The 13219-nt window shown below is 44.5% G+C and overlaps 1 protein-coding gene across 2 annotated transcripts; it reads right to left on the reverse strand.

Moving 5' to 3' along the window:
• Window positions 1–272: 272 nt before the first annotated feature.
• On the reverse strand, window positions 273–12839 carry LOC139641799 (KN motif and ankyrin repeat domain-containing protein 4-like). Of its 2 annotated transcripts, none has more exons than XM_071516398.1 (10): window positions 12799–12839; window positions 8005–8084; window positions 6427–7917; window positions 5257–5332; window positions 3866–4189; window positions 3550–3634; window positions 3167–3386; window positions 2783–2925; window positions 2353–2553; window positions 273–1065 (listed from the first exon to the last, which is right to left on the reverse strand). In XM_071516398.1, the coding sequence occupies exons 2-10, from the start codon at window positions 8021–8023 to the stop codon at window positions 973–975; spliced, it is 2652 nt and encodes an 883-aa protein (XP_071372499.1). In that variant the 5' UTR covers window positions 8024–8084; window positions 12799–12839; the 3' UTR covers window positions 273–972. The 2 variants fall into 2 exon arrangements, with proteins under 2 accessions (XP_071372499.1, XP_071372498.1); XM_071516397.1 differs by lacking the exon at window positions 12799–12839 and adding an exon at window positions 11093–11184.
• Between the last annotated feature and the right edge of the window lie 380 nt (window positions 12840–13219).

Here is a 13219-nt window from a genome sequence, read left to right on the forward strand (position 1 = left end):
AGGATTAGATCTAATCCCTTGGATATGCTCATCTCAGAATTCCTGATTTATGCATATTGTTGTTTTCTGTATGTGATTTGGCCGGCTGTTGAGACAGTGGGACGGGGAAGCTGTGCCATCTGCTGGTCAGGTTTGTCACTACAGCAACATATAGCTGATGATTGAGATTTGAATGCAACCTGAAAGTTAAACATAGTATTTCACAGTATGTTTGCTTGGGTAAAATCGTACTTATACAATAATACAATACCATTTTATTAAAAACAGGCAGTTGATACATCAATATTGCAACTACTAATGAGTGAAATCAACAGGTTGGTGTATTGACAGCAACAGGTTTAAGCTTTGCCTTTCCTTCATGTGTTTTGCATGCAGCATGGAAAATGTATTTTGCATTCCTTCATGTATTTCACAAGTGTTGTATTGTAAAAAGTGTTCAGCTGAGCACATTAAAATTGATAGGAATGCAAATAGCAATCTGTAATTTTCCTCCGCGAGAGGTAAGCACTGGGGATAGTGCAAATTGTATTACCAGCCGAGATGATGATGATGATGTAACTAATACAATCAAAGAATCGTAATAAATATTTTTTTTCATTGCATAGTTTGCAGAGCTAAGCTGCTACTTGGATGTGCGAAGATCTGACATAACTATGGACATATATAGTAAAGACAATGGAACGCAGCACATTTATACTGTAGGTATGAACTCGCTCGTAATGGCGTACACTCATAAGGCACAGCAAAGCTTTGCCAGATCATTGAACACTAACATGCCTCTTATACACAAGTAATGGTTGTTCCATTGATAACTATGCTGATGTGCAGAAGTCCGTCTTCACTCCACAGAATCCAGTAAGGACATAATGAAAGTCTTTGAAGTGCTTCAGAGAGAGAAGACGAGATGGGAGTGGATCATGCGTCTGAAATGTGTGTGAAGGTTTTGTTTCTGCAGAGAACAGGTGTCCAGTCCTAGAAAGCTCTGGCTTTTGCATGGGCCTGCAGCAGGGCGGCTGTATCAGTGTGGGAGCCTTGCATGGCCACAGAGAGGGCCGTCCGACCATGCTGGAGATGAGAGAGAGAGAGCAAAGCAGGAGACAACAATCAAATCACCATTACTTGGCTTTTAACACAGGCATTCATGACAGGTTTGAATTCGGAATCCATATCTCACCACTGGACGCAGGCTTACTAGAAAATACCAGTATTTTTGTCCATGTAAGACAGATGAAATGAAGAAACTGAGCGTGAGGTTGCATTTGTTATCTTTTGAGTATAAGGATTGATTTCATTAGACTTTAATTTGCCTAATTAATGTGGGTTTGTGTCAAGGTGACGAGCGGCTTAGGAAGGAAGGTAGGAAGGTAGGAAGCCTGTGGTTGATGATGGACAGCTTTTTCCCTCTTAAACTCTAGTTTAAAGAGACTTGGACAAAAGTAGGAGATTTCCATCCTCTCCTCTGTTCCCCTCTCTGCCTCCCTCCAGGCTGAGAGATAAGGTACTGTTAGCGGATTAGTTCATCTCAGCCCAGAGAGATTTGTCCCACTGTAGCCCTGATTAATCCTGGGAGAGCTCTATTCTGCTGCATCCGTGCTGTCAGTCCTCACACTGTGAGTCAAAAAATATGAGCTTTCATAGACCTAAGCTGCTTTTTGAGCCCAATTCCGTGTATAGAAAAGTAGATATGCCATTTTGTTATCAGTCGTAACAGGATTTTACAGTAGCTATGAATTTGAGTCATCCTGTCATCCCTACAGTGTGTTCTGAATTTAGTATTCGCTGGGGGGCATTCACTTGAAGGTGCTTCTTGTAGTATTATCATTATCAAATTAACTGTAATACTTTGGTATAATTACTGTAAACAATTGAGACCATGGATGAGACAATCGCGGTATTATTAGTGCTTGTGTTCCCAGAATTAAGACATTGTTGCTTCCTGTAGCAGAGGATGTTGCTTCTTCAGCCAAATGTTTTGCTTTATCACAGATGATAAACATGATGGAGATTTTTCCTTCAGCCTTTCATTCATTTCACCATATACCATTGCAAGAAACTCTGAAAGCTTTAGCTCCATTCACGCTGGAAGAACAGCAGCCCTCTTGCTTTTTTGTGCCGTAAAGCAATCCTGCAGATTACCCACGAAATCCAACCTGGTGGTACACAATGTAAAATGCAGTGTAGAGGCCAGTAGTGGCTGCCAGTCTTGCTCCTGATGGTCTTGCTTGTTTATGGTAATTATTGTAATGTCTCAAAATGATGATGATGTTAAAATGCTTCATGTAACGCCTTTGAAAAAGCTGATTGTCCCACATTTGTGCTTTTGCGTGCCTGTACATCTAACCCATACCTCACCTTGTCAGTAAGGGTGAGGTCGCAGTGGCTCCTCTCCAGCAGCAGCCTCGCGATGTGTGTGTGGCCCCTCTCACAGGCGAACATCAGGGCCGTGGTTCCCTGGCCGTCCTGGATGTTGGCGTCCGCCCCACAGCTCAGCAGCAGGCGGACCATCACCACTCGTCCGTGTCTCACTGCCAACTGCAGAGCTGTCTGGCCCGTCTGGGGGGGGTGATAGAGAGAGAAGAAGAGGATGACAGATTGAGATGTTGATGAAGGAACACTGTATCTGTGGAAAAAGAAGAAGCCAACTGGAATACACCCTGCTGTTACTGGTCATACTGGCCTCAGTCGGAGTATCCCCCCACATTTTAGGCAAAACTTGAGAGAAATAAATGTTTTACCACCCCATTATCCCCCATGTTAAATTTTTAACACTTGGCCGTGTTACCTGGCTGGAGCGAATGTTAACGCTGCCCAGCTCCATGAGCCTGCGGACCACCTCCATGCCACCGGGGCCATCGGGGGCCGTCAGCGAGGCCAGCATCACCGCTGTGTAGCCGGCCTTGTTCTGCAGGTCCACATCACTCACGCCTATGGTGTGGAGAAAGAGGTAGAACTCATATCTGTGGATTTCTATATTTATAAGCCTATTTTTCCCATAAGCTCTGGTAACACAATGATTTGTTAGTGATTGAATGCAGGACATAGTGCAAACAACTAGGACCAGTGATCCTTCTCCTCTCCTCTCTTCTATTCTATTCTATTCTATTCTATTCTATTCTATTCTATTCTATTCTATACTGATTCAATGCTTTTTGCTGTAGAAAAGCACCTGTGTCCAGTAGCAGGCTGACGATGCTGTAGTTGCAGTGGGACACACTGTAATGCAGCGCTGTGTTGCCGTTGTCATCAGCCAGGTTGACCAGGAAGGCCAGCAGAGAGGGCGTGGTCTTCTTCACTTCCCTCAGGTACACAGCCACCCGATTGGCCACTGAAGTCTCCTCCGCCGCCACACCGAACCAATTCTGAAACAGCACCACTAGGGCTTTCCTCTGGAAGACAAAGAGAAAGAAGGTTTGCAAAGATGCTATATTTGGATGCTATTTTTGTGACATGGATTTGGCCTAATACAGACTAAATGGAAGTGGGACTATTAGATAATGGGGGGTTCTTTATGTTTGAAAGAAAATATTTGGACGAATCAAGTCTACATACCATGTCATCGTTGGGGTTATCCATGTTGTCCATGTGGTCTCTGAGGAACTGACAGGCCGCCATAAATTCCCCACTCACTGTCTCCCTAGAAGGATGTGTGTGTGTGTGTGTGTGTGTGTGTGACAGAGAGAGAGAGAGCCTTTAATGTCCTTTATAAGAGAAAATCTGCCTCATAGCATTAGGAATATATTCCCAAGAGATGAAAAAGAAACATTTACCGTGGGAGCTTTTCCCCTGAGAGTAAACATAAAAAAAATACATTTACTGGCAATGAAATAAACAAATAATGATAAGGCTTCTGCTCCGATCCCCTCACCTGCCTCTGGTGGTTGTTTCTGAGCCAGAGTCGCTCTCCATCTGCTCCCCTGGGGGCGGGGGCCTCATCTTGGCCGCTCTCTCCGGAGCCGCAGCTTCCGCAGACGCTTTGCCTCCATCTGTCCGCCTTGATCCCGCTCCACCCAGTATCGCCTGTCTGTCCAGGCTCATGTGCCTCTCTCTCTCTCTCGCCGTCTTTTCTGGGTCCGCATCCACCTGGGATCCAGCCATGTCCCCAGGGTTGATGTGTCTCTCCCTCTGCCGCAAATGGTCACAAACGCTCTGGTTCACACAGACCAGCTCTCCGCTTGCTGTTGTTTCATGGCTTAAGAAATTAGACAAAGGAAACCAGGGCAGGAAATTAACACCATGCGGCAGCCAAATGTTGGTAAATGTTGGCGGTGGCATTTGTCTATTTTACAAGCCACTGACCAGTAAAAAGGGCATCATTTTTCAGGAGCATTTCTGTTTGTCTGGTGAAGTAGCGAAAGAGGCTAGTGAATTCTGATCCACCAAACAGTGAGACTTGAGGATGAATATGTTAGAAAGACACCCAGTAAAGGTGAATACCACTCAGTTCACATATTGTTTGCATCCTACAAAAACCTCATATCTTCCCCGTTGTTGTCATCGATAGCTGCCATTTTTCATGGCCAGGCGACAAATCAACAGTGACAGCCAATCAATCACTGAGTTGTCTGTTTTAGAGATACAAGATTTCTGGAAGACACTGATGATATGTTATTCATATTATATGGCCTTGGATAATCCAATCAGTGTTTAGTGTCCAATTCTCCAAAGCTGAAAATCAAAGAACAAAGACAAAGCAAAGAAAATATGTGATGCCTGGAGCTGCTTCTTTTTGAAGGAATACCAGTCAGACTGTTGACTCAGAAGATTTGTCTGATTGTATATTGTAGATCATATATTGTAGTAATACTATCCGTTCTGAACCAAAAAATATGCCCCCCGAGCCCCAAGAAACCATGCTGGAAACTGTCACAGTCACCTTTTCCATCTTTTCAAATTCATTTTCTATGGAGATTTACACCACAAATTAGGGAGTAGAATAAACTAAACTCTTTCATTTGTGGCTATGGGAAACAGCAAATGTTCTCTTGAACTCAGTTATCATAAGGCATGGAAATACTACATTTCAAAGCTAAAATTCAACACTACCATCCATTAACTTAAGACTTTAGAGGCCGAGGCATGCTTCATCATTCAATCTTTAATCATGATGCTTTTTTCTTTGTCAGAACAACACAATACAAAACAACCCAAGCTTCAAGAACCACAAGTTCGTATTTATGTGTCAACCAAAACTGTGGTTCAACCAGTAATCGTAAATCCAAAGGTTGCTGAAGTAAGCAGACAGACTTGTTTACTAACCCGTCATTAACACCAGCGAAGTGTAGGTTTTTTGACATCCGGGCAGCTCCGTCTCTCTTCATGATGGATTTAGGGGCTAGAGAGAAGATACAAACAGGGGATGTAATGAAATATTTTAGGCCAGAACAACTCTAACAACATTAAATGTTCATGAGGTGGTACCATCCTGACTAAATACATATTGAATATGGCTTGTATTTTCCTTTGTATACAACCATTTATTGAGTCATTATAAAAGCTAACTGTGTTGCCATATTGATTATTGAATGTATTGATTATTTTTCAAAAAGGAGGTAGGAAGTGGTAATAGTTCTGTGAATTTTGCACCTTGAAACCTGCATACAAGAGGTGTGTTAGCGATCAGCAAATTTGAAATTTTCTTCTGAGAGCTACTTTTCCCTGTAATTAAGTCCAAAGTGTTTCCGTTCTTGTGGTCTGAAGGTGGTGAGAGGAAATACTGGCTCGGAGTTGGGTCTCCTAGGACCTGAGTCAGGACATTCCAATACAGAAACTGGTTTATGGGGTATAAACAGCAACAAGGTCTCCCAGTCATCAATTAAACCAGACCTACATAAATCCAAAGCTACAACCATCAATTTACACCAAATAGTAAATTGTAGGTCTCAATTTGACAGAGATACACCAACTTGTCCTAAAAAGACAAAGCCTCTTCTAAATGGCGGTGGGATTTTCAGCACTGACTTTCAAACTAGACAAAAAAACACATTTCCCTTTATTTTGAGAACAGCTCAGTGCAGTGAGAGAAATATGCAGATATGAAATGAAACAGACTTCAACAACGCTTTGAAGACATATGGTGTTTCTGTATTGAAATTGAAATGAGCTAGCTGTTTTGAAAAAAATCCAAGGTCCACACTGCTTGCTCTTATTCCTGTATTACTGTACTGTTGTTACAGCTGTAAAGTTGTTACAGCATTATATCTATGGAAATCGTACCTGAAATTGTATGTTATTCTTTACTAGTCAGTACTTTCTACTCTATTTTGATTTTGGTTGATTCTAGTTGAATAGGTGCAGATAGAACCAACTTCATGACAATGTTTTTACGAACAAACCACTGGTTTTCTATATGCATTAATTAGAGTGTTATAAAACAGGCAAGAATTAATCATTAGGTTGATATTAAACACACTCTGTAGACTACTATACCTCCATGTTGAGTCCCTTCTCCATCACTGTGCTCATGGTGGGGGTAGTAGGTGGAAAGGATGTGAACGAGTCCCATCATCTCCTGCTGTAGGGAGTTGACTTTGGGGTCCGGGTGCTCCAGAGGTTTACCCTCCTCTGCTGGCTGCCTGTCTGCACACAAACACTCCCACTGCTGCTCCAGGAGCCTCTTGATCTTCCTTATGTGGTAGGCTGCCACCGCTGAGTCCATACCCTCCGCTGAAGCCTCCTCAAGTTCCATAGGTACTGGTGGACTCTCTCTGGTAGATGTCACACTAGAATTAACCACAGAGTTTTGTTGTTGACTTCTTTGTCCGTTTGCGGTAACAGTCATTGCACTGACGAATGCATCCGAACCTCCTTCCTGGTCTACCACCACCCTCTCTGCACGGACCCACACCCCAGGGTTCCTGATTAGGTGCTCAATCCTCTCCTCTTTCCATCTGCTCTCCTCCTGCTGCTCTCTCAGCAGCCCCAAGGCCCTCTGGAGCTCCAGGCCACTTTCATGGAGCTTCTGCTCCAGCACGGCTACCTTGGCCTGCAGGGACGTCACCGTCAGCAGCTCATCCAGGTCTGTGCTGGTCCTCCACTCGTGTGTTGGGTTAGAGTCATCTTGATTGATGCTGAGGTTTCTGGGAAACATGACATAACCTTCATGCCTCTGCCTTTTGATGTCCGAGGTGGCGTAGTGGGAGGTGCAAGGGTCTGCAGTTCCATTGACAGAGGGAGGTTGGGCAGACAGGTTGAGGCCCAGACGGAGCCTTTCTCTTTCCTCCTGGAGGATGCAGATCTGAGCTCTGAGCTCTGGGATGACCCTCATCTCCATTTCCAGCTCGCCCACACGTTCCAGTGCCTCTGTCAGGCGTCTCAGCAGCCCTGAGCCGTCCTGGTTGCGAGGGTTGTCCAAGGAGTAGTCTATAGGATAGAAGATGTCATCACAGGACGTGTCCCTTCCTCCAAGTTGATCCCTGGAACTTCGGAGGCTGCCTGGGTCGTCGGTGGACTCTGATCCCTGTCTCAGTAACACTGTGAGCGGCAGGCTGGAGGCTCGGAGGAGATGGGGCCTGATGTGTTCCCCTAGGGGCTGCTCATCAAACGCCTTGATTCTGGCCTCCATCTCCGCCAGGGATTTGAGCCCTGTGGGGGAGAGTGGCGACCTGTGGTCGTATGCCCAGGCGGCGTAGCTATGATGGGCATCTGACAGTCGTGACCTGGGGCCTAGAGCTCCAGTGGATCCCCAGGGGCTGGGGCGGTAGCCGCACCCAGAGAGGTTGAGGTGCCTGGGGAGAGTGCTGGACCGGGGGCCCTTGCTTCGGCGCTGGATGGGGACTCTTTTGATGGTGTTGCCTTTCTCTATGTCGTCTACATATTTAAGGAAGTCCAGATCCAGTCGGAAGCCATAGGGTGTTTCCACGGAGTAAGGGGGCTTCCCTGGTACTCCATTCTCTGTAGTTTTGTGAGGTAAACTATTTCCTGTAAACATTAAAACAGTATTTCAGTATCTGTAGTAGTTAAAAATCTGATTCAGTGAAAGACGTCTGTGATGTTAGAGGATTTTACCATTTTGTCCTTCCATCATTTTGCTGTCTTCAGTTGTGTGAAATATTTGCTGTCACATAATCTGCTTGTACCATTGGTATCTGACAAAAACAAACAAAATCAAATCAAACAGAAGACAATGCCAACAACACATGGAAAAGAAGCACAAAGGATTTTTTACAAGTGGCAAAAGTGGTTATTGTTCAGCTATAAACTATCAACATGATCATTGTTTTTTTTGGCAAAACAGAGGTATTTGGCATTGATATTCACTTGAGGTTTAGCTCTGGTATTTTCAAAGGGAGACTCAACCTCAATTTTATGACCGGATGGAAGATCATTATAAACTTGGCAGCAATAATCCCTTTTTGTATTCCATTCACAATCGTCCTCCTTTTCATTCTCCCTCTTATGCGGTGCAAACAAGGACACAGACATTCAAGCATCCAAACACACACAAATGCTTTCTCTTTTCTTCTCTCTCAGTCGCTCTTTTGTCTCTCAAGGCTTTCTCTTTTTCTCTCACTCTCACTACTTCATCCATGCATCAGAGTGCTTGCATACAACAGTGGCAGGCCTGATGTTCACTTGATTACAGCCCTGCCATCCAGGATGAGAGCTGAAAATAACTCTAGCCTGTAAAGCCCAGCAGCTATGGCCAGTGGAACAAAATATACTCCTACAGACATAAATACAGACAACCATTGTTCTGACTCACTACTCCACTTTCCTCCTTTGCTATTCTCTCTCTCTCTCTCTCTCTCTCTCTCTCTCTGCCTCCAACTAGTTGCTCCATGGGTTTCTCTGAAATCTCTGGTTTGCTTTTGCTAAACTCTCTCTCTCTGTAACTTTCTTTTACTCTCTGTCCTCTTTCACTGTTTCATCTCAGCCTTTATACAGTGCGTGGTTTGGGCTTTTGACAGTACATGACTCCTCTATCCTCTTCCTCTTCCTCAACTGTGGGGACTCTCTTTTGTCTCTTCTTATCTTTAATATATATTAATGGAATTACAAGAACAACTAGATATATTGAAGAGTATACAGTCACTGCTCCCCCTGGCCCCTCCCAAACTCTCTCTCTCTTTTCCCTGTTTCTATACCCCTATCCCCACCTCTTCCCTCCTCCCATTTTTTCACTCCTCTCTCTCTCCTGACCACCGGCCTCTGTGGCGGCTCGCTGTCCTCTTGAGGCACCACAGCCACCGAGCCACAGCCCCAAACAATGTCAGCTATGCAGTAAACAGACAAACACCACCAAATGGCCCTGCTGGGAATGAGACCTCCATCATTCACACACTTTCTGATGGGCAGTAATGAACGGCAACAACAGTGCGAATGCTCAGTATTAAAGATACAGCACACATGCTTAATATATGAACACATTTACACATTCTGAGGTGCGCACACCCACATATGTGCATGTTTACTCATAGATGCATGCTGTAGATACACATGCATTCATGCAGTACATGTAGGAGTAGCAGGCACAGTACTCTACATACCAGACTGGGATTTTGGCTTTCTTTGGTGCCAAATGGGTGAAGTTTGCCATGTAGGACAATACAGTTATTACCAGAAAATTGACAATTGCAGGAAAGTATCTGAAAGTCAATTTAGTGTGCTTTTCTGTCTGTGATTGACAACTTACCATACACTGTCTGTATTGTTCTAGTGTGGGGAAACCCCACCCATCTGGTGCTCCAAGGAAGATAAAACAAACACTGAGGATTATTTCTAAATATTGTTTGACCTGGTCTGGTACGTAAAGGATGTAATCCTTCTCACTGTATGGTCTGTTCTCTCAAGAACATGTCATGTATTCTTGACATTTGAGCACATCATGCAAATACAGTATAATCCACACAAGTGCTTCAATTTCCTCCCCTGCTGTTCACTCTGACATTCACTGAGACTGAGAGACTGATTTCCCCCAGCATCTTGGCACAAAGCTAACATGGCTTTACCTCTAAGGTGTTTTTTTGGAGCTGTGATACTGGAGCACATTGAAACCGATACAGTATGTTGTGATGCCAATAGGTTTTTATAAAGTTGAAAGGAGTCTTTCAGCCCCTGATCTGACTAAGTCTAGCCTAGAGTCCTGATGTGGGCGTAAGGCTTAAATGCATGACAAGAGAGGAAGAGACCCGGACACGTGTCTTCATTTTCAAAGCTAATAGATAATGATTCAGTGGAGTGTCTTCTGGGTAGACAGATAAACGAGGAGACAAACAAGAAAATGCGTTTGTTCTGGGGAAATATCTGTTCATGGAGCCAATGTGAGGCATTGCTAAGCTTTCCATCCAGAAAACAGACTACTGTTGAGTGCAAGCTCTGTTGTAATGTGTTGCTTTTTTTCTGTGTGTGTGTATGTGTATGTGTAGGTGTGTGTGTGTGTGTGTGTGTCTGTCCTGTGCAGTTCTGAGCACATATACTGTTCTGACATTACACACAAAATGTCCATCAGCATTGCACAGTAGAGCAGCTGTTACTGCAGACATCTCAATCAATCTCAATCCTTCCCTCTGCTTGATCATCAGGTTCAGCCTGCAGGCTGTCAGTTGGACTTCGACAGGATGGCAACACCGTTATGAAATCATTTCTATCTTGTGATAAAAATGCATTTGAAGAGTTTCATCCCAATGTGAGATATCCACTATCTGGGAAAAAAAAATGTGAGAGCTACCATAGTTCATTTTAGACTATTTCAATCACCTGCCATCAGACATCCAAACCATATACTGTAGCACACAAGACCTCTTTTTCTTACATAAATATAGACATACTCATACATTTCTTCCTGACCTTGCTACCACAGAGGAAACAATATAGCACTAACTCTCCCAAATCTTTGCCTAACTCTCCACAATTCCATGGCACAGGTTTTAATTGTCTGTGCTCAGACCAGCAGGCCCACCTCACAGGAAACCCAAGAAATGAAACGTGAAATATTCACTTCACCCCAAGCAGGCCCCATCCTACTGTACCGCGCCACAGCACTGCTGCCTCTGCACATTATTGAACTCACTCCAAAGTCAGGCTTCAGACTGAATTAAGTTTTTCTGGAGTTTTCAACATCAAGGTTTCCCTCTTATCCAGCTAAAGCTCTCACCCTATTTCGAAGGTCTTAGGATGAGGAAATCTCAGCGTTTTCCAACGGCCATTTTCCTTCATCGGAGTTCTCCTCATCCTCCTGTTCCCACCACAGCTGCCCTCTTCTTCTGGGTAAATGCGTCCCTTCCTCTCTCCCTCTCTCTCTCTCTCTCTCTCTCTCTCTCTCTCTCTCCCGCATCAGCATAAACCTCATAATCACAACATCTCCATCCACTGCATTTTTCACCAAAACCGCAAATTAAATATGAACTCATGACACGGTTGAGAAGGCCACCTCCCTATGTAGCAATGTTAAACGTTGGGGCCTCAGATAAGGAGCAATGGCACTTTTTAGATACGGTTTTAGAATGTACGTCAAGCACCGGGTCATTTTGGTTGAGACGATGATGATACCAGCAACATCAGTTGCAATGCTCATGTTTACACAGTCCTCCTGCAATGAGGACCACACAACTTGTGGTTTATAGTTGATGGCAGTGTGGACATCAATCCATCATCTTTATTTCAAGTTTTCATAGCCCCGCTTGGAATGAACTGAGGAAGAAAAATGAAGCACCGTTCATTGTGGAAAATCAATCATATTGTCCCAACCCCCCACCTGCACTGTCTTTGAAAGTAAATGGTTTATGGACGCCACTATAATGTGTGAATGCCTGACTTCTAAAACTGGAGACTGCTGACTTCCTCAAGTCACGACCTGAACATGAGACGCACCAGTGAGATGTGAAAACTATGTGTAAAAGAGCTTTCTCCATGCACTTTGCCAGTCTCTCTGTTTCTCTCTCTCTGTCTCTCCTTTCTCAATGTCCATCAGCCTGTCTGTACAGTATGTATGTCCACATGTCTGCCTGTCTATGAATGTCTGTTCCCAGAAAATGTATTCCTCTCCTTCAGTTTTGGCTGAACAGACTGTGGTTTTTCCAGCACATAACTCTAAACCTTGTCTTCTGTTCGGAGTTGATTTAGGAACCAAAGCCAACTGTTTGGATTCAAACTCCCATTCCCTCTCTGCCCAATCTGTCTCTTCTTTTCACTTTCAAACTCTCAAATTCTTCACCCGCTCCCTCCATGCAGACTTCCTAGAAGTCCCTCAGGTTCTGTAGTGTGTTTTCTCGGTTTGCTGTGTTTGTATGTTCTTTGTCCAGGGATTTTGGACTAATGGAGTTGTCCTGGTCTTCTTCCAGGAGCAACAGGGTCACTGCTGCACTGTGGCATCTCAGCCTCAGTGTGCGGTACATGGAGCCAAAGCACATAGGATGAAACAGCTGCCAGGGGCTTCATGCAAGGAAGAACAGCATGGTATTTTAACATGGCAAGGTTAAAATAGACAGTGTTCTGCCAGTGTGTGTGTGTGTGTGTGTGTGCACACATCTCTGTTTCTTGCATGTATCAAAGATCATTGGTGTACAGTATATGTAAATATAGATACTAAATGATGATCTATAAATATAATCCGACATTTAATCTTTGAAAGTCACAATTATTCTCCTGCAAGTCTGATTAGTATGCAGCACAGATCCACAGGTCCACTCAAAACAATTTGTTAAAATGCTCTGGAGTCAAAAGCTTTTCTGATCCTGAATTTAGAGCGGCCAATCGTGGATTTGAAGACATTCAAGGTCAGCATTCAACAATCCAATTCAACAGTTCTCCGCCGGGGGGGAACAGAAATGAGATGAACATTAAATCAGAGCTGGTGCTTACCTTGTAATACGCGCTCAGCAGTTTCCTCCACTTTGTCTTGCTGATGGCGAGGGTGTGTTTGTCAGACAATCCACTACAGTCTGGTCTCAGCTCGGTTCAGCCCCGCTTGTCTGTCTGTCTCCTGAGGAGGGAGGGAGGGAGGGAAGGAGGGAGGCGCTGTCAGGGGAGAGTGGCATGCCGAGGCTGTTTGGAAAATGCCAATGTGAAACCCTGCCATAACACAAGCTGGGTGTGCTGTGTGTAAGAGAGCAGAGAGCGGGGAGGGGCTGGCGGACATGCCTTCCTCCCTCCTGTCCAGTGAGACTGGCAAGTGGGAGCCCAGACACACGTAGCCACGCCCATCCCTTTAGCCATCAGCCAATAGGAGTTCAGAGGTGTAGCCAGCCACCTAGTATGGGAGAGACAGCCGCTCGCCTGAGAC

Source organism: Centroberyx affinis, unplaced genomic scaffold, assembly GCF_046629955.1.
Source record: "Centroberyx affinis isolate AG114_WGS23_722 - 3 ecotype Tasmania unplaced genomic scaffold, CSIRO-AGI_Caff_v1 ptg000400l_1, whole genome shotgun sequence".
Taxonomy (NCBI): domain Eukaryota; kingdom Metazoa; phylum Chordata; class Actinopteri; order Beryciformes; family Berycidae; genus Centroberyx; species Centroberyx affinis.

What these genes read in the sequence shown, in the direction of transcription:
- LOC139641799 (XM_071516398.1), bottom strand. An exon ending in TTCGCTGGTGTTAATGACGG is followed by an intron (nt 4,190 to 5,256) that starts GTTAGTAAACAA and finishes TAATTTCTTAAG; the next exon opens with CCATGAAACAACAGCAAGCG. An exon ending in ACCTCACCCTTACTGACAAG is followed by an intron (nt 1,066 to 2,352) that starts GTGAGGTATGGG and finishes TCTCATCTCCAG; the next exon opens with CATGGTCGGACGGCCCTCTC.